The sequence below is a fragment of the Theileria equi genome (assembly GCF_000342415.1).
Source record: "Theileria equi strain WA chromosome 4 map unlocalized gcontig_1105316255039, whole genome shotgun sequence".
Taxonomy (NCBI): domain Eukaryota; phylum Apicomplexa; class Aconoidasida; order Piroplasmida; family Theileriidae; genus Theileria; species Theileria equi.
Genome location: NW_004668229.1, coordinates 570,894 through 597,158, shown reverse-complemented (window position 1 = coordinate 597,158; position 26,265 = coordinate 570,894). Strand labels below are relative to the sequence as shown.

General features: G+C 39.4%; 11 protein-coding genes across 11 annotated transcripts, besides 2 other annotated features; 6 read left to right on the top strand and 5 right to left on the bottom strand.

Annotated features, from left to right (window-relative positions):
* Positions 1-568: 568 nt before the first annotated feature.
* Positions 569-5,131, bottom strand: BEWA_054170 (ABC transporter, ATP-binding protein domain containing protein; the record flags this gene model as incomplete). Its single annotated transcript, XM_004832756.1, has 1 exon — positions 569-5,131. The coding sequence occupies one exon, from the start codon at positions 5,129-5,131 to the stop codon at positions 569-571; it is 4,563 nt and encodes a 1,520-aa protein (XP_004832813.1).
* Positions 5,132-7,545: 2,414 nt separating this feature from the next.
* Positions 7,546-8,127, top strand: BEWA_054160 (hypothetical protein; the record flags this gene model as incomplete). Its single annotated transcript, XM_004832755.1, has 1 exon — positions 7,546-8,127. One exon carries the CDS (start codon positions 7,546-7,548, stop codon positions 8,125-8,127), a length of 582 nt encoding a protein of 193 aa, XP_004832812.1.
* Positions 8,128-8,388: 261 nt separating this feature from the next.
* BEWA_054150 (WD-repeat domain containing protein) lies at positions 8,389-9,664 on the bottom strand (the record flags this gene model as incomplete). The annotated part of the gene is made up of 5 exons (XM_004832754.1): positions 8,389-8,609; positions 8,647-8,752; positions 8,846-8,905; positions 8,943-9,521; positions 9,587-9,664. The coding sequence occupies 5 exons, from the start codon at positions 9,662-9,664 to the stop codon at positions 8,389-8,391; spliced, it is 1,044 nt and encodes a 347-aa protein (XP_004832811.1).
* A 556-nt stretch (positions 9,665-10,220) lies between these two features.
* On the bottom strand, positions 10,221-10,697 carry BEWA_054140 (hypothetical protein; the record flags this gene model as incomplete). The annotated part of the gene is made up of 1 exon (XM_004832753.1): positions 10,221-10,697. One exon carries the CDS (start codon positions 10,695-10,697, stop codon positions 10,221-10,223), a length of 477 nt encoding a protein of 158 aa, XP_004832810.1.
* A 1,638-nt stretch (positions 10,698-12,335) lies between these two features.
* On the top strand, positions 12,336-14,315 carry BEWA_054130 (hypothetical protein; the record flags this gene model as incomplete). Its single annotated transcript, XM_004832752.1, has 1 exon — positions 12,336-14,315. One exon carries the CDS (start codon positions 12,336-12,338, stop codon positions 14,313-14,315), a length of 1,980 nt encoding a protein of 659 aa, XP_004832809.1.
* Positions 14,316-14,507: 192 nt separating this feature from the next.
* Positions 14,508-15,150, top strand: BEWA_054120 (conserved hypothetical protein; the record flags this gene model as incomplete). Its single annotated transcript, XM_004832751.1, has 2 exons — positions 14,508-14,607; positions 14,651-15,150. The coding sequence occupies 2 exons, from the start codon at positions 14,508-14,510 to the stop codon at positions 15,148-15,150; spliced, it is 600 nt and encodes a 199-aa protein (XP_004832808.1).
* Positions 15,151-15,341: 191 nt separating this feature from the next.
* On the top strand, positions 15,342-17,072 carry BEWA_054110 (hypothetical protein; the record flags this gene model as incomplete). Its single annotated transcript, XM_004832750.1, has 1 exon — positions 15,342-17,072. One exon carries the CDS (start codon positions 15,342-15,344, stop codon positions 17,070-17,072), a length of 1,731 nt encoding a protein of 576 aa, XP_004832807.1.
* A 348-nt stretch (positions 17,073-17,420) lies between these two features.
* Positions 17,421-18,086, bottom strand: BEWA_054100 (conserved hypothetical protein; the record flags this gene model as incomplete). The annotated part of the gene is made up of 1 exon (XM_004832749.1): positions 17,421-18,086. The coding sequence occupies one exon, from the start codon at positions 18,084-18,086 to the stop codon at positions 17,421-17,423; it is 666 nt and encodes a 221-aa protein (XP_004832806.1).
* Positions 17,509-17,602: a sequence feature (GA-rich).
* Positions 18,087-18,918: 832 nt separating the features above from the next.
* On the top strand, positions 18,919-23,547 carry BEWA_054090 (hypothetical protein; the record flags this gene model as incomplete). The annotated part of the gene is made up of 1 exon (XM_004832748.1): positions 18,919-23,547. The coding sequence occupies one exon, from the start codon at positions 18,919-18,921 to the stop codon at positions 23,545-23,547; it is 4,629 nt and encodes a 1,542-aa protein (XP_004832805.1).
* A 390-nt stretch (positions 23,548-23,937) lies between these two features.
* On the top strand, positions 23,938-24,579 carry BEWA_054080 (conserved hypothetical protein; the record flags this gene model as incomplete). Its single annotated transcript, XM_004832747.1, has 1 exon — positions 23,938-24,579. One exon carries the CDS (start codon positions 23,938-23,940, stop codon positions 24,577-24,579), a length of 642 nt encoding a protein of 213 aa, XP_004832804.1.
* Positions 24,409-24,435: a microsatellite.
* A 156-nt stretch (positions 24,580-24,735) lies between the features above and the next one.
* BEWA_054070 (hypothetical protein) lies at positions 24,736-26,058 on the bottom strand (the record flags this gene model as incomplete). Its single annotated transcript, XM_004832746.1, has 1 exon — positions 24,736-26,058. One exon carries the CDS (start codon positions 26,056-26,058, stop codon positions 24,736-24,738), a length of 1,323 nt encoding a protein of 440 aa, XP_004832803.1.
* Positions 26,059-26,265: the final 207 nt, after the last annotated feature.

Genomic DNA, 26,265 nt, shown 5'->3' with positions numbered 1-26,265 from the left:
CTCACTAGTGAGTAATTAGCAAGCAAAGCAACACATTCTATGCTACACATTGACAGTACCTGGTCATACTAAAATAACCCCTCAGTAGTTACTCTATCTTCCTACATGGCATTCGCTGTATCTATAAGGTTCTTACCATTCCATTATATCAGCCAGTAGCTTCTAGCAGTACACCTCTGCTGTCTATGGTCCCCTAAGACACTCTTCCTCAGACAGCTCCTCCTAACACTCCATTTCTAGCTACTATACATTAAATCACTAACAATCCATATTGCGACCATTATGATAAATGGATAAACCGCATTGATGACCCAGTTGGTACTCCTGGCAAGGAATAAACTGAGGAAGGAAAGACCATGGGGAAGTCCTACACATTCCTCCTCTATAGCAAAGAAATTTCTCCCCTTACCACAAATTTCCTCCCATTTTCCTCTCATAATCAGATTGTGAAAATGTGTATCTGTGGAGTACAAAAGTGTATGAAATCCAGGAATAAAAATTTAAGTGATTTTCAACCCTTAAGGCGACTGGGTTTAAACACAGATGTTGAAATAAAACATCTACTGCATTAATTTTCCTCTGAGATGCAGTCTTCTATAATTTTGGAGAGTGACCCAGTATCTACGATATCCTCAGTCTTGCAGGTCCTAATGAGAGAACCTTTGTGAAAAACCCAGACTGAGGTGCAGAAACGCAAGATACTTGCATCGTGTGCTGCAATAAATGTTGTACAATGTTGAAAGTGTGTCTTGATTAAATCATATATTGGAATATCAGCGGTTTTAGATGCCCCTGATTCATCCTCTGGAGGCTCATCAACCAAGAGTATCTTGTAAAATTCTCTATAAAGCACTAGTCTTGCCACTGATAGTGTACGTAACTGTGAGTTTGAGAGTGCCGATCCATAGTCAATATTGACATTGTCTGCGGAAGGCAACTCATGAGGTCTTAGAGTAGGTCCATAATAAGCTCTCTTTAAATACCTTGGCATATCCTTATGGTAATGGTCAGGTATAATAACTGTGTCAATGCCCTTGCCACCTGGGAGATTCATTACAAACTTGAGTAAGCCACAATTTTTCAGAGCCATTTCAATGTCAGCATCTTCAAATAACATTCTTGGATCAATGAATCTGCGAACAGTCCAACCTCTGAATACGAAGGGCAGTTGAGGAAGTACTCCGATGATCTGCCTAGTCACATTCTTTGGCATATCATTTAAATCACAACCATCTAGAAGGACAGAACCACCTCTATTCCTTGCCAAGTTCTGGAGTACTGACAATAGGGTAGACTTTCCTGCACCAGTTCTGCCAATGACTCCAATAATGTCCGAGGTATCCGCAGAACAAGTAACATTCTTGAGAATGGCATGCTTCTCATTGGAATCCCTGGAGACAACGTGCACGCTCACATTATCCAACTTTATCCTAGTAGTACCTGGAACTGCATACTTGGACACGTCAAACAAATTAACCTGGTGCTTAAAGAAGAGCATCTTGAGACTAGTGCAATGAACAGCTCTTCTCTCAGCATACTCGTTATGACGTCTTCTACGAAGGGTGCTTTTGATGTTATCGCTGGATAGCTTACCATCTCCAGTTGATGCAGAATGGTCAACAATAACATCGGTCTGGTGAATGTTCCTCCTTTTGTCAAACTTAATCTTGGTGTTTGGAAGGACAAAGTTCTCGAACCTCCTCATGGGAAGCAAATGCAATTGGAGATAATAAGATATCTCCAAAAAGTTTGCGAAATAATTGTTTACACTTAGGAATAATGAATACGCAATGGTATAATAGCCAACCTTGATACCCGTATCACAATACCTTGAGCGAATAATAGGGAATAAGAGTATGAACAAAGCAAGTGGTGTAAGAAATGACCTAGAAGCTATAGAGCTCCAAAACATTGCAGAATTGTTCAAATGCGTACCTCTAATATTATAATCTACATGCTCGGCCATTGTATGAACAAATTTCCATTCATTCTTAAAACTACGGCATACAGATAAACCGGATATTGCAGATTCTATGGTTGAGTCAATTTGATTGTAAGCCTCCAAACGTGAAAACGCTATATTCTTGCAAGCCTTGATGTAGTAGTAGACAATGAACCTAAGAATCGAGAGACAGAGTCCAATGGCAATAGGAGCAGACCACGGCATCATGAAGAAGAGTGTTAGCATCTGAACACCCATTTCAATCAACAGTACAAATACATCATGTAGGTAATAACTCAACATGTTGTCAATGGAAAGCGTATCCATATACAAGAAAGTCTGTATACTGCTCAATGATTTTTTAATGTTCAACACTCCAGAGCTATTTGTGAATACGGAATTGATGCAATACTCATGAATCCTTAATGAACCATTGAAGGAAGCATACGTCATAGCGACTGCACGAAACAAGATCCCAATCATGACAGCAATTGATAAAATAACAATCCATCTCAAGGATCTATAGCAATAATCTTTAACCTCCTCAAGGGAAACTCCCACTCCTTTATTACTCTTTGTATATCCAGCAATTGAATCTGATACCTTTGAAGTAATGATGAACTTAGTACTATCCAAAGTTGAGAATATTAAAGTCAAAAGGAAGAACAGTATAATAGGCCAGCCTGCCGCACGAAAGTAGATCTTAAATGGATAAAAGCCCTTACTATCATCATCCTTAACCTCATGTCTCTTGTACAATACCTGAACTGTTGGTGACTCAGCATATTTGGATTCAACAATCTCTCTACGCCTGCCACGGGCATAGTCATCAGAGCTGCACATCCTACGCAACTTGCTAGGCATAGCGTGAAGGCCCACTCTCTCATCAGATGGAGTTGGAGGTTCAAGATTACCAATCTCATTCTTTATGAAAGAGCTTAGCATGTTCTCATGCACAAGAGTCTCATTCCTCAATGTGTATATTGGGGCGTCCGGGAACACACCTAAAACTTCAGATGATACACAAGCATCCAACATATTCCTAGAAATGGTAAGTACCGTAGATACATCACCCTTTGCCAGCAAGCCTTTTCCATTCTCAAACAAGTTCTTGAAGATTGTCTTCGCCACGAATGGATCTAGACCAGTAAAACAGTCATCCAATACTACAAGGAAGGAATGGTCAGATCCACTCTCTTCTCTGCTAGTCTTGCTAAAGATGAGGTAGGCATAGATGGCACGAGCAAGTCCAACTCTGACTCTCTGACCTCCACTGAGAGAATAACCATTTTCAGAGATCTTACGCAGGTCACCTCCTTCCCAAGTCGATATGTCATGTTCAAGTTCAACCGCCTTCAGAACTGTGTTGTAGAGCTTCTCATCAAATCTGTGACCAAAGGTGATGTTAGACTTAATGGTACCCTTTTGTAGCCACACTTTTTGAGAAGCATAGAATATTGGCATGTTGGTAGAGAGAGGTAACACAGCCATTGATCCTTCAACAAGAGTCATGTCACCAAGAATTGCCTTGATAAAGTTACTCTTACCAGAACCCTGAGCACCAGTAATGATGGCAAGGTCACCAGTATTGAGGACAAAGTCAAGGTTCCTAAGACAAGTAGTACCAGTATTGTCAAGAAGATCCTTCCTACTGTTGACCCATGCAAAAGAGGCCTTCTTGAACATCACAACTAGTCCCTTTGGCAGTGTCTTATACTTGCCAGGTTGTACCTCTGGCAAAGGATTCCTCCCGGTAAACCTATTATCAGGAAGGTAAAAGTTTGGAGAACAAGTTCTAAAGAATAATTCAAGTCTTCTAAACGCATTTATCCCAAATAACATCCTACGCAAGTATATAGGAACCATGTAAAGCGGACCGACTATCTTCATGATGACGAAAATTGATGCAAGCAGTCCAGAAGGATCAATACTCTGGTCATCGGTAGCATCCCTAACTTGGGTGACAAAGTCATTAACCAATATGATAATATTTACACACATGATCAGCGTCATGAGAACCTTGTTTACTAGAGACAATAGGAAACGAGCAAAGATTATTTTAAGTTCATCATTTCTGGTTTCAGTTATGATATCGTGACCAATATCACCAAAAGCCATCCTTTCAATTAGATAGAGTCCAGAGATGACCTCACTTGATTTAGAAATCCTGTGATCCCTGATACCCAAGTAGTACTTCATGAGTAGACCATTTACAAGTTCTATTACGATCATAGATGCTACTAAGGATAGTGATACTATAAGGATTGTGAGTGCTTTAACATTAAACTGACTACTCATTAAGATGATTCCATACGTTAGTGATGTCAAGAAATTCATAAACCCAGGAATAGCCTCAGTAAAAAACGGGAGATAGTAAGAATCTGTGAGAATCAGGGCATACATCTTTGGAGTAACCTCATTGTTCTTGTATCTCCTTGCTGGGCATAGTAATGGGTTATCCGTACATTTATCCTCTCCAGAGCAGCTGTGTATAATACTCTTGCAAGCTCCTGCGTTGGATTGGAAGTTTCCAAATGGACTCCTTCTGTAGCAGAGTCCATGTTGAAATATTGTTAGACGAAGGCACGGGTCCATAATAAAGGAAAGTCTTCTTACATAGTATTCGATATGGCTCGTTCCAATATCCTTTAGTAGCTCAATGAGTACGATGGAGATGGCCAACCCTAAAAACGTTACAAATTTAAGGTCATTCTCAGACAATAGGCTAAGCAACTTGTGAAGAAAAATAGCAACGCTCATACCAATAGTATTAAGCACGATTATCACCAATATAATAATGAGCAACCTCTTCCAAAAGGTCAAAATTAGAGCCCTGAACAAAAGATATCTGACAGGCTTCTTGGCTTTCTTCTTTTCATCCTCACTGAGGGATTCATGGGCCTCAAGACTTGCGATACCATCGCTAACGTGCTTTGAGAATATAGGATACCAGAAAATTGTCTGGTCAGCCAGTGGAAGTGGGTGGAGCATATAAGGATCTAGATACCTCTTTGACGTTTCCTTAACCCACCTGTATACCCATGCCATAAACACGAAATTAAAGATTCCCTTGTCATCAAAGTACCTAAATTTCTTTCCGTCTGGAGCAAGAGTCTTCTTCCTGACCAGCTCCACCTCACTCTCCCAAAAGTGGTATCTATTCCCCAGAGGGACCTGTTCTTCCTCCATTCTAATTAGCTAAATTCCACAAAGATACATTGCAATTTAGGAGCGCTATCATGTAAATGTGTCCCTCAGGGGTCTATAACAGGAAAACTTCCTCCTTCAAGAGGTTAAAGAGCGAATTCTTGTGTAAACATCTCTAACACTTAAAACAAAATCATAGTATGGATATACTGGAATATGGCGCCGATACTTGGGCGATTGGTCACTATCCCTACATGGGCATCTCCAGAAACCAAGTAGACTAGAAAACTTTGTGGTACTATTTGAGATTCTCAATTACACTATGGGAATGTGCAAAGATTGTGGTGAATGTAGCTCTGTGTCTAGTGTGATGAATGTTTTAATGTGCATGGGCCTCTCCACTAGTCATACGGCCGCTATATGTTCCCTAGGAAGACTCTCCTTTACCATTAACCCTTAAGTGGCTTTCGTATGCCATATAGTCTCGGCTGTCTAATCGTTATTCCTCGATCACTAGGCTATAGTACAAGCTCCTTTGGATGGCTCTGGTCCCTCAGTGCCCTTGCTTGATGTGCTATAGGTCAACGGTATACTTGCTCTCTAGTTGGATGCAAGAGAAGGGGCACCTCTGTAGGCCTTGATGATAAAAGGGCAGTGGTTAGTACCTACACAGGAATGTCCTAATACTCTGAAATCTCTTCCAGTGACGCCTTTATGCGCAAAGTTTGCAAATCCAAGTCTCTGTGGCGCTAAAGTCCTTTTACTAGCCGTACTGGCTAACGCCTAAAATGTGTAAGACACTCCCTGCTTAATTCCTCATTTCATACATCCTATAAATACTCTACTCAATTAATGAAACTGACTGGAGATTATGAATGGAAAAGTGGCGGGTTTAGGGAGAATTTTCCTCTGGTTGAGAAAATAATGGAGATTAGTGGTGATAATTATCCCGACTTACGGTGCCGCTATATGCAGACGGAAAACAGCTAACTGGGCCAGAGACACGGACAAGATATGCATTAATGAGTAGTATTTGTAGTTTGTCTTTTACTTGTAGGTCTAGGATCCCTGGAGAGATTGAGAGCTTGTAGAGGTTTCTGTAACCCCTCCCAGATAAACGCCTGAGTTGGAACCCTAAACTCTAGACCCTTGTATACGGTCAATCTATTGCTTGCTAGAATAGGGCCGAGTGTCTAAACAAACCCCTTTGGGCCACTCAGAGAGCTCTAGTCGTGAAGTTTGTTCATGTCGAGCTTTGAAGTGTAATATAGCGTTCCCCTTGCTATCAAAAAAGAGATCAGAGTCGGTATAGTTTGTTGTAATGACGCTCTTCGGCGGGTCCCTCAAAGGCCAAGACTTGTGAAATGCTCTACTTTTCCAGGCGTATCCTGCCATTCCATCATATTCCAAAGGCAAGAGTGTATTCATCGAGTACTAAAGGGTGATGTTGGCGGATCTCGCGCAACGAGAAAGTTGTCAAGTGCATGCAGAGCTGAGACCGCCAATTTCATCATGGAGGAGAATCTTTATTCAGACTACGGGGTAACCATTTCTTGAAGTTATCCGCAAAACGTACTCATCGACTTCTTGACCAAATGTCATGCCCATTAAAATGAATGTGTATGTTGTAGCGTAAATCCATGGGTAGATTTTCAGAGGTTGTGAATCTCTGCACTCAATTTATTCCATACAGATTCGTAGATTTACAGTTCTCATATCTACACAAAATGGTATGTAATCTCTTCCTCTTGCTTCTGCAAAAGCCTCAATGTTCTTCTCTAGTCTATCTTTATCACTGGTATAACAAGTTCCATCCATGTCGATTCCAAAGAGGACTGGTGACTTTTCCGGCTTGAAAAATCCTGAAGTATCACAACACATCCGTAACTTCTCCCCTTAAACTCCAGTTGGTCTGGCTTCATGGACACTTGATCAAGCAGTTGATGAGAAATATGCATTGATCGCAGAGGCCAAAATTACACGCTAAGGAAACGGATCTTGGCTACCGATATCTTTGGGTTATGGAGAATAAAGGAATTTGCCGAGTAGATATAATGGCAGGGGTAACGAAAATTGGTTCGTCCGAGGTGTAATTAGTAGAGAGAAGAGCAGAGACAAGTTCATACTATAGACTGCTATATTCCAATTCTCCCCCAAAGACTCTTTTCATGTATGAGATTGGCCCATTCATTCCTGGGTTGCTTCTGGGCCATTCTGAGACGGACGAGACGCGTGGCGTATTCGGTGCTCGACCCTCACAGATCCATCCACAGCCATATTTTACGACTTTACATATCTTGACTATTTATAGAGGCTATTTACTCATTAAATAGTTCATAGAACGTTTCAGTGACATAACAGTGCAGGAAAGCAAAACTGCATGCAGACTTTGTAGGGGCTCCACATTCCGGTGAAACATGAAGCTCATCATACTCACTACTCTACTAGGTCTTTGTATGGCCTGGCCACCGCTTCCACCAGTTAGTCCCAAGAAGAAAGTGGAAACGAAAGAGAAATCTCCAGAAGAGCAAGAAAAGGAGTTTAAAGAGAAAAGAAAAGAGGCCAGGACTAAGTTAGAGGGAGAAATCAAGAAGGTAAAGGAAAAGCCCGTAGAGGATAGAAAAGAAAAGTATGAGAAAAAAACCGACGGTACGGTTGAACAGTGGCTTGCAAAATCCTGTGCCGTAGAAACTGGTATAAAGTTGCTGTATGAGGAAGCAAAGGCAAAAGTAAACACCGTTAAGGACAAAGACCGCAAGAAGCACTTTACAACCGAGTTGGAAAAGATCAAGAAAAATGTCGATACTGTAAGCAAGGACATTGAAGAAATTAAGAAAGTTATGACTAGTGAGGATCCAAAACTCATAGAAAAGGCATTGGGATACTTTTTAGCACATTACAGAATCCGTTCTATGGTCAAGACCGATGTTACGGACCTCATCTTAGAGATTGATAGAGAACAGGGAACCGGTGATGATGTTATAAATACTCTGGATAGGTACCTCACTGTATTGAAAAATTCTGCCTTGGATAAGTGAAGGTTTCGTGATGAGAATACAGGATAATGACATATTTACAACTCTATAATTCACACCATTAATTTTTCTCTTATGATACATATGTAATCACCCAAATAGCGATTGGAACATTTATAACGGGTCTAATCCAGAAATACAAGATAGGCGATAGAGAATAAATTATAATTTACAAGAGTGCCAAAGGCTCTAATAACTACAACGAAAAATTCTTGCTAAATCTAAGCATCTACATTTTTATATCATATCCCAATACTCATCTTTTCATGCCAAAATTTCATTCAACTTGTCAATAGTCTCCAGATCCCAAATGACAACGCATTCTCCACCAAAACTGAGCAAATTCTTGTCGTCTTCTGACTTATCCATTGAAAACAATGGACCTGCCTTGAGATTCTTGGACTCTACCAATGTCGGTTCACTTTCACGACTGAATTTGAAGACATTTGCCTTGGAATCCAACCCACAGGATACAAGCAAATTTCCTGCAAAAATATATAAATTAGTAAACATCAAACTTACGCTCAAGGAAAAGTGAAGAACATGGTTTCTTGTGCGATTTGATGCTCCAAACCTTTTTATCGGCCTTGAAATCATAGAGCGTAATGTACCCTTTCTCAGTACTTGCCTAATAAAGTATGGATGTGATGGTAAAAAAACATCAAAGTACGTTGTACTTGTTACATTCACATTGCAGCCTTTACACAAAATTTTAACTAACCACAATAAAGTCTTCACCCCAAATGGCACATTCAACATCCGAGTCCAGTTTAACCTTTGCCTAGATGCGTATTATAACAACACTTGTAAAAACTCACAGATGGCTTAGGTTCTCTGACATCCAAAATGGCAACCTTTTTGTCAAATGAGCCAGACAAGAGTAGTGATGGATCATTAGGATGCCATAAAACAACTTGTACATTCCCCTTGTGATGCGAAAATGTCTGTAAGACTGAACTCTCATTCAAATCCCAAATTTTTACAGCTTTGTCGGAGTCTCCAGATGCAAGAAGTTGTCTAAATAACGAATAAAGAGATGCTAAAATGTAAAAACAAATAGTGTGAAGATATGAGCAAAAGTCTAACCTCAAATGTTTTGAATGCGATAGTGATAATACGGAAGACTGCGAATCAAGGGATGCCTGTGGTGTAAATTGGTTAATACTTCTCAAATTCCAAAGGTCAATTGTAGGATCAAAGGAGCCAACTGCCAGCAATGGTTCCTTCTCCTGGGATGCGATTACTTCAAAAGACAAAGGGAAACTTGATATTGGAATGAGATGATTTGTTTCCAATCCACATGTAGAGGAATCATAGAGACAAAAATTGATAGACGAAAAATCATCCGTATTCATTCCGGCGATTACTATACGGTCTACATCATCTAAAACTCTTGCCTGTAAGATAATTATGAAGTATAGCACAAAAAGTGTTGACACATAAATTATCAGAATAAACAAACGTCAATATCCTCTTGTTCCTCCTCGATAAATTTCTCATCGTTGTTTGTAACCATGAAAAATTGCTCATTTGGATGCATGTCTTCATTGTCATAATTTTTGAGATCGAATAAATCTTCAATTTCCTCATCTCTCACATCCTCAGACTCATCGACAGAAATGCTACATGTAGAGTGTTATTAAGTTTTAATTCATTGCGCATTTTGTGGCATTGTATCTGTGGTTGAAAGAGTATATAAGTTTTATGGTTATTCCATTATCAAAGTATGGTGCATTAGCTTTAATAGATAGGTCGGGACTAATTGAGTAGTACCAGTAGGAAGAGCATTAGCATTGGAAACTCCAATCCAATTATTACTAGTACCTGAAGTTCTTCTGAAGAATTTGTTTCGCCCACCTTGGTTATAGTAAATTAGTTGATTTCTACCGGATTTATTCCACTCGACCGTGATAGACGAAGTACCCCTAATAGATGGAAGTCCACGTTGCCAATTAGTGCCATCCTTGAAACTAGTTACTGAGATAGATCTAGAACGACTAGTATAGGAAGTGGTACCTCCGGAGGAACTGCTGTATGATACTTGGATTCCTGTATTGCCACTACAACTGGGACATCTGTAAGGAGCGGGTCTAGAATTACCTTTCTTCGAGATTTATAATGTGAGCTTTGTTTCTACTACAGTTCTGTTTGTCAAGTTTCTCTCTGAGAGTACTGGATGTTATACTTCCATCCTTATTCCAACTATTACCACTACTAACATATTTATAGTATTCATTTCCACTACCAAGTTGAATTAGGAGGGGCTTACTACAGTGATGATCCTGTCCCCAGTAGTAGACTGAAACACTTGAATATTGTGAAAGGTTACCAGGGGATAGAATCTGATCTTGCCCTCCCTTACTAATCTTACTTATATTCTGCCCATCTTTTGGAGTATGTGTTATCTTCCTGTAAGTTCCTTCTGGGTCAGGAAACCATTCATCCGTTAGAAGAACTTTTCCACCGATTTCATAATACAATCCTCCCTTATCATCTTGTTTGACTTGATCTCCAAGTCCTCCAGGATATCTGCTAATGTCTACAGTAACAGGTTTGGAATGTGATCCTCCCATTTATCATCTTTGCAGGGATGATCCATGGTATATCCATCTACGTTCTCCTCTCCATTCATGCCTTAATTCACATTTGTGTCCGCTGTATATGGTTTAATCACCATTCTGGAGTCCATTTGGCCAGCATTTAGCTCCCATAGGCTTCCTTCTCACTTCTGGTAGCCTTTATACTCTTCCTAACGTCACACGTCACATTATTCCTGTTATAAGCTGCGAAAACTCACCTATCTTGGTCGTCTGCGTGAATGTAGTTCTGAAAAAAGTCTGAAGGAGCCCATTTCCTTGGCAGCCACTTTACGCAGCTAACGACGTCCATATTTTCAGACTGTGGCCGTGATAGTTTTATTCTTTTCTCAAAATTCGAGAAAATGAGCAAAACTTTGGAGTTTCAGGACTTTGTATCCACTGAGGCTCCGCCCGAGGTTCGAGTGGCGTTGATCGCCTTCAAAAGATTTTTGGGCCAAAAATTTCCTGTGAACTCAATTTTTTAAAGGGAAGGAATTTTCCGGGCATTTTCACCGCAGGCGATTTCCAGAGTCCAGAGTCGGCAGAATGGACGTAATTTGACAGAAATTGTAGATTCCTTGCTAGAAACAACTCGGAGGACTAGAGATAAAGATGAAGGTCTCAAAGAGCAAAAAGGTTAGGCGGAACGTCGAATTTTACAAGACATTTTACAATCTCGTTGAACCTTATCGCGTTCTAGGTAAGTTTAATTGGCGACCATATGACCAGAAAGTATGGGTGAGTTCCCCGTAGGTGGATGAGTTGGTGGGCTCAATGTGCAGGCGAACAAGTATGCGGAACAGGCTTTAGATGGGACCTGTGGCCTTGGCCAAAATGATTGGCAATTTTCCTACTCTAGAGATTCTCCATGGACGATACGGGCATCCCATAGGCTACTCCCGTGGATAATGTGTCCTTCCTATGGCTTATATTGCGGATAAAGGATGTTTTAATACTGAGAATAATCTCCTGGAGGAACATTGGTGTGACCGCCAGTAAGAGAGAATGAGCCTTTTGAGGACCATGCACTCTATAATTGATAAGTATGGGCTAGTTAATACAAATTTTTGTCAAAGTAGATGAGTTTTGTGGACTTTGAACAAACGGTATAAACCTGTACCTTCTACTCATTCAAAAGGGTATATAACCCCTTTTTGTAAAAACAAATTGGTTAAATATTCAGAATGTACAACTATTGAAATTGTGATATTGTGTGATTTGTACTGAATTGTGCGTTTAAATAATGGAACAATCTTGCTAGACAAATGTTCAGCACAATGTTACTATTATAGCTTGGTTTTAGGTTCCATAAGTGGCTATAGCAAGGTATTGTAGTGAACCAAACGTCTATAAGTAACAAATGTGTATTAAAATGTGGAAGAGACTGCAACTTTGACAATGCATGCAAATGTGTACCAAGTGCACACTTGTCACGATCTGGGTAATTACTGGAGACCTCTGTATAGTCTTGCAATTTATACTCTACTAAAAAGAATTTTAGATTAATAATACCCCTATATAGATGGTGGAAATTATAAAAATCAAGGACATTGTTTCTAGACCCCATAGGGTATTTTACATATCTTGTCTATCTGCTCATTAGTTTGGATGCTAACGTAGTTGCGGAGTAAAATGGCTACTTGTACAAGAAATACATACTGGGGCATTGCATATGTGGATGCGGATATTAGCAAAGATGACTCTAAGAGCACATATAATGATGATTGTGGTCATGTTATAACGATTACAAAGGGAGTTCCACCTGCTAATGGTTACAAGAGATATAACCATACACTTCATTTGGGATTGTATTTTGTCTGTATAAGGCGTAGTAAAAGTATTCAAGCAGGGCTAGGAAATCTAAAAGATGGAATCTATAGGAAGGTAACTGTGATTTATCTCAACTATGATGAGCATAACCTTGTTCCTCTTCTTATTGGGATTTCTGGAGATCGGGAAAGTTACAAATACTTTTTTCAGGAACATTATTTTTATCACAATCAATGGCAACGTCTTGGAGTTTCTAGTGAGAATGAAATCCCCCCAAAACTTGGGGAAATTAGCGCTCAGTTAAAGGAACTTGTTGTACTTCGTCTCACTAAAACTCAAGGAGCATACTATGCTAACGGAGAGTCCGGTTCTGCTCCACAGACAAACGAAACGACTAAGATCAATGTTACTGAAGTTTCTACCGAAGATGCAATCTACAAAAGGTACAATCATTTTCCATCAGGAATAGATAGAATGAGATTAATATCGACAAAAAGTGCTAATAACACAAACATTCCATTTGATAGCAGCAGTATATATCTCATATCTTACGATTTTGCTAATGTTTACTTCTGGGCCGGAGACTCTGATTACGAAAGGCCATTGTTACTTGAATTGGCCTCAGAACAAAAAACTTACTATAAATTTGAGAGGAGTAGCTGGGTTTCTTGTAGCTTGTCTGGTTCAAATCTCAATAATGAACTTAATAGAGAGAATTGTGACAGAAATAGAGCTCATCAAATTGACATCTCAAAAAACACTGCCAGTTATATCTGCTTAACTCAGGGGTGTAATGTAAAAATTACGGTATCACATTCTAGTATCCCTACACATAATTATTCACAGTGCATACATTCTTTTTATAGTCGTATTGCAACAAAATTTTCTGTTTCAAGGTTTAAATATAGCGAAACAGATCAATTTGGGTTTCCGTCTGTTAAGGATGTTAATAGTATCACTGTGTTCTGGTATCCTCTGAGAGATGGTAAACCTCTTCTAATTCATTATCAAGTATATAATAATCAAAAATGGTTTATGAAAACAAAAGTAGATAATACTTGGAAGGAAGTGTCCGAAGATACTATTAAGCCTAATGGTGCTGGTGACCATGATGGAATTAAGAAACTCCTTATAGAGGCATCATCTCCAGAAGTTACCATTCAACTTGAAAAGGTACCCTCATCATCTGGAAGCTATCAATCTGATAATGAAACTATAAATATTGAAAGGAAGGATGCCACTGGCGCAAGTGGCTACTCACAGATCACTCACAAAATTACTAGAAAGGCATTTGTAGTTAAGGATATCCAACATAGAGGTCAATCTCAGACTTTAAAGGATACTGCTACATTTCCTACGGATCTTCTTGATAGTCTCTCAGTATTTTATGCCAAGTCAGATTCTAAAGTCTCCAAGCCACTCCTCCTAGAGCTGAAGTTGCAAGATGTGGCAGAATATACCTATTATGAGAAGACAGAAAAGGTAAATGAGTGGACGTTGTACTCTAGAACTGAAAGTACTCAGCAACTTAATGGAGATCTTCTAAAACAGAAACTCGATGATCTTAATGGTATACATCATCCAAAGACACCAACACCTGAACAGAGTACAGATGCTAAATCACCTAAAACTCCTCCATCTGAATCAGGCGAATTGGAGGAATCTAAACCAAAATCTCATGATTCTACCCCTGAAAAATATCCATCTTCACCAGTCGGTCCGGCAGTTGGAGGAACCATAGGGGCATTGGTACTAGTAGCAGTTGTTGGCGTCATGGCAAAGAGGCACTGGCCAACTACAGAAATAAAGTATATATTATTTCATAACGTTCGTTCTGTATAGATGATTAGTGTTCATCATGGACGGTTTTAACAACTTGTAAATTCTGGATTATCTATAGGGTTTTTTATTACTACACTTCTTTGAATCTCTGTCATTCTCACAACTCATCCACCTAAAGCGGAATTAACCTGGTTCCGGGCATATATAAATTACGCTCGTTGATGCACTTATTTTTATTTGCTCTTTATATGAATGTCTACAGTGGATGGAAGTTTTGTCTTTGCAGCCTTAAAAAATCGCATTCATGTGAGAGAACAATTACCGGTTCTATTGGGAGCTTCTGCAGTGCCATGTAAGTTTTTCATGTTTATGTCTTAAAACTTACCCACTCTCAGACATAACAAACTGCATACTCACGGAGCTCAGAAATATGGGAGACGAGGTATCTGGAGCTGTTACGATTGTAAAACATTATCAAAAATTGAAATGTTTTCACAATACGGACGATAAAATTTGTAATTCTAGGAGATGTATTGTTTCTGCGGTGAGCAATGGGAATTCAGAAAAACTCTTTGTGGCATCACAAGATAATACCCTTGTATCATGGCTCAGGGATATGGGTGGAATTCCAATAATAAAACTCAACAACAATGTACCATTTCTAGAAAAACCATCCATACGTACAATTAATCGCAGAAACAAAATTGACGAATCCAAAAAAGGTCCAAAAGACTGGGAGAAACAGTTTTTGACAGAATTTAACAAGGGACCTGTTGAAGTTAAACGTAAAAAAAAGAAAAAGAATCCAAATCCACTCAGTTGCCTGAAAAAGAAGGTAAAAGTAGAAAATAAAAGGGTGAGTTTAATGTTTTATGGCGTGTATATACCTACATGAATGCGGAAATGAAGGTAGTTGTTTTGGTACTCAATATTCATCACTACTTATTTGCCATCTACACTGACAATTCTGCTCATACCAGTTGAGACATTAATGGAGTACTACCATGGAAGATACTATGGAAGGATGATTAGAGTTAGAGATACTGAGAGGAACTAGTGTAGTGCAGTGGTGAGTAAAAATGTAGTATGAGTAATGAGGGTGTAGCCATACAAATTGGTTACTATCCAGGAGATGAACTAGTTAAGCCAAATAGTAAGGGAGGATACTACTATGAAAGTGATGGTGGTGGTAGAGTTAGCATAACTGTGGAGGATTATCCTATAAAATATGGACCGTACTTAAAGTTAACACATAGTGTAGAGGATGGAAATATTGGCAGTATTACACACAATAGCGTTCTTCAGAATGGAATTACTGGCCTGGGAGGTCACAAGAGTGTCTCAGTCTACTACTGGTCTCAGGATCATGCCTGTAGTAAGCCACTAATCATTCAACTAGATGATTCTGAAAAATACTACAAGAACGATCATGGTACTACTTGGAACGAGGATAAAGAGGTACATGGTACTCTCAGGGAGAGGCTCAACAAGCAGAACTGCGGAAAGAATGAGGCTCATATCGTGAAAATTACAGAGAAAAGTGCTTACTCATGCTCTGGTTGTAGTGATCAAATCAAAGTATCACCAAACAGTATGTCAACTTACATATACTCTAAACATTATATTGGTTATGCACAACTCATCTCAGTAACTAGTTTCAGGGATAATAGCAATGATCAGGTTGGACTACCACTTGTTAAAGGTGTCTCCACTATCTATGTCTACTTTGATTCAAAAGTAAACGGAACACCCCTCCTTATTCACTATAACAAAGGCGAGCGCAAGTGGTACATGAGAAATACTAAAGATAGCCATACCTGGAGTGAAGTTCCCCGGGATGAGAGACCTAAAGATCCTGATGATGACAGTGATAATAAAATAAAGAAACTTCTTGGGAAAGGTTCTTATCATCCTGAAATTACTTTAGACCTATCAAATCCCGGTAATTACTCTGATGAAAGTACAGGCATAAGTATAACCGTGAGAGCTACTTCAGTTTATGGTGGATATTCTAAATTCGAACATTCTCTGAGAGGTGGTACCTTTAAGGTCAAAAGTGTTGTACATGGAGGAAATACACTGAATGGTATAACATCGAGCACTCCTGTGAATTCCGTATCATTCTTCTATTGGAGTGAAGATTCTTCTTATGCTAATCCCCTCCTTGTCCAACTTGGAGAAAATACGTATTATAGTTGGAGTTCTGGAAATGACTGGGGTCCGGATTCATCTTCTGACTTAATAAGAAAACTGGACAAACAGAACTGCAGACGTAATAGTGCACATGTTGCCAACATTTCACATCATACTACTACCAGCTACAATTGTTATGCCTGTAGTGGTCAGAGCATTAACACGGTATCCTCAGATGAATCTGGTGGAAAGTACAAGAAAGTAGTTCACACTATATCTAGTGCTGGTAATGATAAAATTGGTAGGGTTGATGATGGCCATCCTCCACAGTATGGTATTAAGATTACTGCTAGTATCACATCACTTACTACATTCAACTATCCAAAAGCGAATAATAAGGCCCTAATAATCCATGTAGGCAGTGGTTGGTTCAAAAGGAAACGTAAAGATGGTGATGAATGGGTTTCAGCAGAGGAGGACAAATTAGATGGTGATGATTCTTCTAACATTCTCCCACTTTTGAAGAGTATAAATGGAGACAAGGAAGGACTTTCTGAAGAAGTGAAGAAGGGTCTTGAGATTGGTGGTGGAGTACTAGGAGGCTTAGCAACGGTAGGAACAATAGTTGGTCTAGTAAAGAAGTTTTGGAGTACCATAGTTACAACCTTAATTACTTCCGTATAGAGTGCTCCTCATGATACTACCCTTGGTAGGTGGTAGAGATTCTCCCTCTCTAGACTACTCTCTTGTTGATATACTGGAATGCTAGGACTTATGCAGACTTATGTGAGAAGTTCTTGCGGAAGTTTTCTGTCCCACATCCTTTACACACCGTACATCAACTCCATAATCTGCATACCTCTTCAGTTTAGACCAAACTACCGAATAACTACCTTCTTCTCCAACACTATTGCATTGGCGCATACATACAACATTCATACACAGATTTTATAGACAGGTGGAGGTCGAAGAAGACGTAGAAAGACTGACGAATCTTTGCCAACAGAGCCATCTTAGCATGAATGTATGAAACTACTTTACATGTTTCTTCATGAGAAACTTTACTACATTTGCCATTATTGGTTGTCCTTTTTTGGTCTTGGTGCCCAAAAGTCTGTGCCTTTCATATCTCTGTTGTTTCTTTTCTCTAATTTCTTTCTTTCGCCTCTTTATCTCTTCTATTCTTTCATTCTCTCGTTTCTGTTTCTCCTTTTCGAGTTCCTGTCGTTTTTTTAGGGCTTTTGCATATATTCCCTTTGGGGTTTTCTCGGTTCTTTTCCGTTCCTTTGTCTCACCATCTTCCACAGTTGATGTTTCTGTCTGTTCATTCACGACTTCTGGTTGTTCCTCATCTCCGTCATAGAGATATACTGACTCTATTTGTGGTTTTATTGTTACGGACTGCTCCCCTGGGGAATTGTCGACTCTGGATTCTTCACAAGATGGACTTGTGGCCTCAATGTGGCCATTTTGTCCATCATCTACAACTCTATCATTTGTCCTAGTGTCTGTACTCTTGGAAGGGGCTCCCGAACCATCGGTATGAAGACCTGTATCTTCCTCCTTCTTGTCCTTGATCAACTTTTTGTATACAGAAAGATAGCGTTGATCCTTGATGTACTGTTTATTCTTGCGTGCGATGCTCTTGTTCTTGATATGACCGGCCCAGTAAACGCCGTAACCCTTGACCTTTTTCATCCTTCTCTCGATATTATGGCCTATTATTGGCCACCAAAAGTATATTTACCGTATAATAAATGTAAAATTGCGAAAAATAGAAGAAATTTTGCGATAAGAGCGTAAATTAGCCGATAAGATGCACTTCTGCCACTAATCTCCAAAGAATGAGACTTTTTACGCACAAAAATGGAGAATAATTTATAAAATATGCTTAAAACTGGAGGATATGGAGAAGTTTCTCAGTATGATACAGAAAATGGGCACTGGGAGGATCAGTTTATACTTTTTTGCCGAGGGCGTCTAAAATATGCGGAAATCCGCAACCTTCTATAAATTTCCCATTTAATGTTATAATTTTAATTCAAATTATCCGTAGAAGGTTGAGGAAATGCCGAGAGAAAGTTCAAGATGACGATACACTTTGTGCTATACAACGCGAGTCTGGAACTCTCTTATGGACCAAAAAAGCGCGAGTTTGGAAGGAAAAACTTTAACTTGTGGAATGAAGACGTTCATAAAAGGTAAGTATGTATGACCAGCAGGAACGGCTACACCGTAAGGTGAAGGAACTTTAGACTGAAAAGCGACCCAGCAGAATAGACGAGAGAATGAAGTTTATGGGATGTGTATTGGAGTTTTATCATGCGGATAAACTGGCCTCGAGAGCAAGAGCTCTTGTGGAATCAATAACCTCTGGGAGGAATGATGTCTCAATCACTCAGATGACCGTTTTGATACTTGTTCATCTTGTTCTGTGGACACTCTCTCTGACGGTGAGCTAGTTGTTAGAGAGGATGGATGGTTGTCTAGAGAAGAGTGACTAAGGATGACCATTCTCTGAATATGGAGGATGAGCAATGTTTCCATTACAATTAAATTGGATCAAAAATGTAACGGAATATGTGGCTGCAAAAAGAGACCTAACCTTAGGATTAAGGTTGAAGAGGAACCTGATCAGCCAGTAAAGGGGTATCTAAAATGTATTCATAAAGCGAACGGTGGTACACTCATATTGAAGTTTAAATACAAAGATGAGACTATTTATAGTGATTGGCTTTATGAGATAGGGGATGTCAAGGAAGTGTCTGTTTACTATGGTGGACCTGGCCTAGATATACCATTTGTCATAGAAATCGAGAAGAGAGGAGGAAGCTTTACGTGCTCTTACAACGAAAATCCTGAGCCTGGATCAAGAAATACGGTATGGGCTCAAAATGATGATCTTAGCGACCATAAAAAACTATTAGATAAGCTAGAGGAACTGAGTTGCCGATCCACGGGCACAGTGGTACTGGACATATATAAGAAAGACCCACAGAGGTACTTTTGTGATACCAAAGTTAGTTTGAGCAGTAATAGACTTCTAGGTGATGAGAATGTATATGAATTTAAGCAGAGTTCCAATAAAACTTCTTTCAAAGTACCATATCTCAGATATGATGGAAAAGATGTAAACACAAACATTCCTTCCGAAATTAAGGGGATATCCACGTTTTACTGGAAATACAATTTCGGTAGACCATTGGTACTGAAGGTAGAAAACAAAAGTGGAGAAGTTGAATACCGCTTTAACAATGGTAGGAACAAGTGGGAAAAGAAGACCGCAAAAGAAGTAGGAAACCTCGTAGACGCGATTTCCGAACATAATTGCAAGCGTAATAGAGCTATAACTATTGACTTAGGACAGATTCATGGAGAGTATTGTTGCACTAAAAAATGCCCTAATAAAAGAATTATCGTCAAAGAAAATAGTATAAAAGAAATATTCACGGGATTCACTAGTTATGAACACAAAGGAATTAGAGGTTATTCATTCACAATAGACAAGATAATAAGTAATACTGAAAAACAAAAGGGCATAAAGTATCCTATTCGTGATGTTTACGAACTCACTGTATATTATTGTACTAGATGTGATAGAGAACCAATTTTTATATATATGGGCTACGAATTAGATGGATCCATGGAATATGCTTGGTACAAGCGTGTAACCAAGAACGGATGGGATATTGTTTTGGACATGCCAGAAAATGAAGAAGATTTTTACAAGTCACTAAAGGAGCATCTGGAAAAACTTTCCGGTCTACTAGGTGATACATGTAATCTCAGTGGTTTTCAGGATGATAATATGAGATTTTACACCAAAAAGGATGATAAAATTCCTGCGTCTCCAGAAGAATCCTATACTCAAGTCGTTAAAAATGCCAAAAGTGACAGTAGTCCGCTTCCAAAAGGGCCTCCGCTAGACGAAAAAGAGGAAGAGAAAGAAGCTCAGGAAGAAGATAGTAGGAGCAGAAAGCGACAAAATATCACACCTCTACTACATCCTAAACCTGGGAAGCCAACTTATCCTAGTGTTCAGAAGCTACAACAAATAAAACAACGAGTAGAGAGTACTTCACCACCTCAGCTTCTAACATCTTCACATGGCGTTATTATAGACATACAGAAGAGTCCTGATAACGGAAATTCTACATATAAAATATCTCCTAGTAATGAATATGTTAAAGTGACCAAAGAAACTAATGGTTCTCCTGGCTCTGGCTTCTTAAAATTCACACATACCAAGAACAATGCTGAAGGACAGTCTTTCCAGGTTGAGAAGGCAATATTTGGAAAGGATGCTAAGAGTGTTGATTCTGGTGTTAATAGTGAAAAAATTGAGTATATATCAGTATGGTATTGGAATAAAGACCAAAATCTAAATAACCCCCTCCTTACAGAAGTTAAAAAGTCCGATAAAACCATCATATATAGATATAACAAGGGAGGTACTGGATTTGGTTGGAATAAACTTCCTGGACGACAAGATACTTCTAATTTTCAACTCCAAGGTGAAGCCCTTGAGCAGACACTAGATGACCTTAACTGTTCACTTAACAATGCGGTCACCATGGATATATCTTATGATAAAGGGGGACGATATTGTTGTAATAAGCATGGAAGTGTGTATAAGGTTAGTACTAGTTCTCATAATATCACAATAACATCAAGCTCTATTACAAATAGTACTACAACTTCCATTCCATACCAAAAACATGAGATTAGAGATGGAATTACTACTAAATTGGTAAAGATGAAGTACTATTTTAGTGGAGATAATCTTAAGAATACCAGAAAGAGAATAACAGCTACTACTGGACTTTTATTTCCTATAGATGGTCCAGTTAGTGTATATGTATTTTATTGTAAAGAAAACCCTGCCATTATATATGTGGATCCCAAAGGAATTTCATCTCAAAACGCTAAAGGATGGTACAAGAAGGATCCTAGTGGTGATAATAGACCTTGGACAAAATTCCAAGGTGAACTCCCTGGTAACGGTCCAGAAAATATCACAAAGTGTGGCAAGGAATTTAATGAACTGGTTAAGGTATTAAGAGAGAGTGGTGGATGTAACTATGGAGAATGCACAGATACTCATAAACAAGCCTTAGTATCAGTAGAGCAAGATCCAGGAGTAATCATTGAACTCTCAAAAAAGCCAACTGGAACCCCTAATACTAAGGAATATGATGCATATTCTACCGGAAGTGGTAAGATTACCGTTACTGTCACGATAACTGAACAAGGATCTGGTGGATCAGACTTCTTAAAGTTTGTCCATACTCAAAAGGATGGACCATCATTCAAGCTTTCACAAGTGCTAGATGACAATAGTAGTCCTATAAAAGGAATTGAAGGAACTAATATAGGTTCAGTTGCATCTTATTACTGGAAACATGAGACCACTAAGAATCCACTATTTATCGAGGTACAAGATGGTGGTGGAAATTATACTTATTATGCAAATAGTAAGACGTATTCTTGGAAAAAGTATACAGAAAGTGTTGGAAAACCACTGGATGAATCCCAACTCACCCAGAAGCTCACTTTGCTCAATTGTGACCTCAATGACGTTGTTCAAATAGATGTTACAAAAACTTCTGAATATTGTCACGATATCGAATATCCTCAAGTTAATCATACTAAGAATAGAATCAAGGTTACTGAGACCGGACAAGGTTATCTTGGAAACTACACTGCTTATGCTCACAGTCCATCTAATGGAGGAAGATTCAATATATCTGGATTCAGGAATGGAAGTACTCCTATAAAACTTGAGAATTTGCAACTCCCCCTTAAAACAAATAGAGTACTTGTTTACTTCTGCAAAAGTGAAGTTAGTGCTAGAACTACTAATCCTCTTCTCATCTATTTCCCAGATGCTAGCGGATATAAGTGGTTTAAAAAGTCAACTACTAGTACTACTTGGGATTCAGCTAAAGGTTTAAAGGGTAGAGATGAAAAGAGTTACGCAGAAATAATAAAGACCTTAGATACGCTTACCAGCGCTTGTAAACCTCCGGAAGTAACTATAGATCTTTATAACAGATCTAGAATTGGAGAGTCTACGATTTATGGAGGAGATTCTTACTCTGTAGCAATTGGATATATTACTTATATTCAAGGATTCACTGAGTACAAACACACTGTGTATGGTAGGAACTACTTTACACTGAGTAAACTTGTTTACGGACAAGGAAGAGATATTACTGGGGTAATTCATGGAAGTGCTAGGAAACTTGTAAGATCAGTATCCGTTTATTACTGGACCCCTCTAGAGCAAGATTCTAACTGGGGAAATAAAAGTAAACCTCTTCTTCTCAAAATGAGTTTATATAATGGAGGTGACAAATACTATGAAAATATCAGTAAAATTCCTACTGATAGTACAGAATGGACTGAATGGAGATCAAATACTTATATCTCCCCAGAGGATATCTGCAACAAACTTTATCTTTTAAACTGTTCACTTAACAACTCAGTGATAATAGATGTATCTCAGAAGGACAATCCTGGACATTATGATGCTTGCGAGGATGATAGGAATCTGGATAATGGACATAGTAATAATGATAAGATGCAAGTTTCCAAAGATAGTGACAAATCTCTTGGAAGTTATGATTCTTACACTCACACTCTTGCGGATAACTCCGTGGGAAAGTTTCACATAGTCAATTTTATTAATAATGGTCCTTCCAGAAAAACTCTCAAAGGAATTGATGTAAGCTATACTACCCCTATTCTTGACGTGGGCCAGGTTAAAGTCTACTTTTGCCCAGATGATCCTAATAAGCCTCTTCTATTATACATAAAGACTAGCGATCCCAAATTTGGTAGTAAGAAGTGGTGGAAATACAATGGTAATAAAACTTGGCAAGAAGTCACCCAGGATCCTCCATCAGACACTAAACGGTATGATTGGATCCGTGGAGTACTTAACGAACTCAATAGCCAATGCAAACCCCAAGATGTTGCATCTTCTGGACCTGTTGCTGCTGCTAGAGATGCGGGCCCTCATGGTCCTGGCTCTCCTCCTTGGGATGTAATCTCTGGTGTCCTAACTGGAGTTGGTGTTGTATCTGGCTCTCTTACTGGATTTGGTTGGTGGTTGTACAAACGTTCTAAAGGAGACCCTTGGGTTAGACAGATTTGAGACTCTATGGAGGTTCTCCTGGAAGCACTCCAGTATGGAGACTAGGGAATCTATACTGAGTAGTTGGTATAATGGAGTACTACCATGATGAATAGTGGGATTAGTAAGAATGTACCATATTGAGCATGCATAGATCCACCAAGTAAACCCTCGTATAAAACCTTAGAATACCCACGGAAGTTTAGTACCATATCTCAATTAGTCAAATTAATCTATAAAGCAACCATTCCGTTTTCCTGTTACACAAATTCTTACTTCATCCTCAACGTCTGCTGAACTCTTTCATCCTAAACTGCGTGCAGTTACATACTACCATATAATCCATTCAAATTATAAAAATTCTATAGGACCGGCCTTCGTTCTTCCCCCTCAACTCTCCATTTCTGTCTGATGGCCTTGCAGGATTCAATTCTGAACAAGGAGGGACGTGCGCAAATTTGGGTGGAAACACTCGACTCAAAGACATACAAGATATCGCCAGAGTTTAGAATACCGAGAACATGGAAGGTTTTCAACAAGGTGCTTTCTAATTACCTCGCATCAAACACTCCGGAACTGCACAGTACCGATGGTAACATATTGATCGAACGGGTCTCCTCAGTACAACTACCCGAGGGTATGCAAAAGGTCCACATTTCCCAGGGCTCACAAATCAGTCAAGCAGATAAAGTGGAGGAGATGGCAAAGGAGCAAGTCTGCTTCTACATTCCCCTAAATGTGGAAAGTGATGATGTGGAGGTCTTCAAGACGATCCTCTTTAAGGAAACTCCAAAGGATGCAAATCACTCGCAAAGAGTAGAAAATGAATGCAGTGATGCTCCATCCACAAGCGTAGAAGGGGATAAAGATGATGATGATGATGAAGAAGAAGAAGAAGAAGAAAAGGAATCGAAAAAGAGGGCGCTAGAAAAGGGCGTTTTTGATAAAAATCGCAAATTTGATAAAACCCTAACGGTGTCAAAATACAAGGCAGATCCGATAAGCACATGCTACACAGTGGTTTGCCTACTTGAAAGAGCTCTAAAGTTTTAAATGTAACATTTTTACATATACTCGGAAAGTCTTTTACCAAATCATCCCATAAATGGCCATTCTATAAATTAAACAACTAGTGAGTTCCAGAAAGATGTGCAAAATCGTGAATGGAGAGGTATTTTGGGTTTCTAACAATTGGCTCTGGTTCAAAATTTATCCAAGAGTCCAAGTCAAGATCTTGTATATGCTGAATACATTGTATACAAGGCATGAAAAACGTACCGATAAATAGGCTGAAATGAGCTCTTCCTGTTTTTCTGTAGGCAAATTCTCGAGTGATTTTGTGAAGCGACTGGCAGTTGGAGATGCTTCAGTCTCACTTGATTCTGTCTTCATTGTAGGAACCATAATCATGGGTGTTGGTTTTGTAGTTTTCCTAGTCACACCCTTTCCAACCAAGTCATCAGAGGCCCTCAAAATTGCAGAATTTTTGACAAATACGGGAATTTTTGTGGGAACCTTGAAATTCTTGAGCTGTTCTTCCAGCTCTTGTTTCTTCTTCTCCCTTTCTGCCAACCTGGAAAGTTGCGAAGGATCATTCTTTGCAGCCTCCACGAGCAGTTCAATCTCGTGTGAAATCCTCTGGATTGCAGCAATGAGGCCACTCCTCCCCTTGAAGCTTCCAACGTCGCCGTCCTGCTCCAACAATTTGCGTTCCAAAATGGCCTGAACATCTTCATCCGTAAAGGTAAATGCCTGCAGGTTTGATGATACAATCTGCAAGTCTCTAGCTAATTTATCGTCTCCAAAATTCATTGCCTCCTCAACAAAGGGAGCGTTACAAATGTCAGATACGCTGCAAATGCATTTTTCGCGTGTGGATAAGACCCCTCCAGATGAGCTTGACAAGACTTTTCCGACAATTTTAAATTCACACTTTCCTAGCGATCCAAGCTTTGCCATGGAGTCAATATTCTCATGGGTGCATCTCCCGTATTTGCTTCCATGAACTTCGTATCTCTTGACCTTGCGTATAGAGTCTATTTGGAAAACCACATGGTGACCCAGCATGTATGGATGAACTTCGTGAATGAGTTTATCCAATTTTCCCGATGGACCGCTTCTGCCTCCATCCTCCGCTTCATTTGTGGCGGAAATATCGTTGGATGTAACAAAGACATTGAGAAGGGCACCAATGACGTAATCGTTGCAGTTTGGATGTTCCAACATGTTCATTAGTCGAGTCTGTGAAAGTCGTGTGGAATTTGCCAATGAAAGATCCAAATGAACAGGAGTATCCTCCTGGAAAAAGAGATTTTCTGACGGAATCTCGTCCTCACTCTCTGATCCATCGTCCAAAAGGTCCATATTAGAGACGTCCAACGAGGCATCTTTTACCTCCTGTTTACCCAAAAGGTCCTGTCTCTGCTGTATCTTTAGCTTTTCCGCATGCTTTTCAGCCAAGATCATTTCACGCCTAAATTCTGGCATTGATTCATCCTCCAAAGAGGAGACGTCCGAGAGATCCACCGGCATTGTGTAATGGTTAGTATGGTCTCTATACAGGAGAAACGAGGTATTAGTCGTCTAAATATCGTGTTTGCGTGATAAACGCGCTTCGCAGGCGCAAAATGTAAAGTTTTCGAGGTAACCCTGTAATCCAATGCGATTATCTAGAGCAGCCAGAGCCCGGAAGAATGGACCAGAGGCTCTATATTCATAGGGGAGTGATGCCCTTTTGTC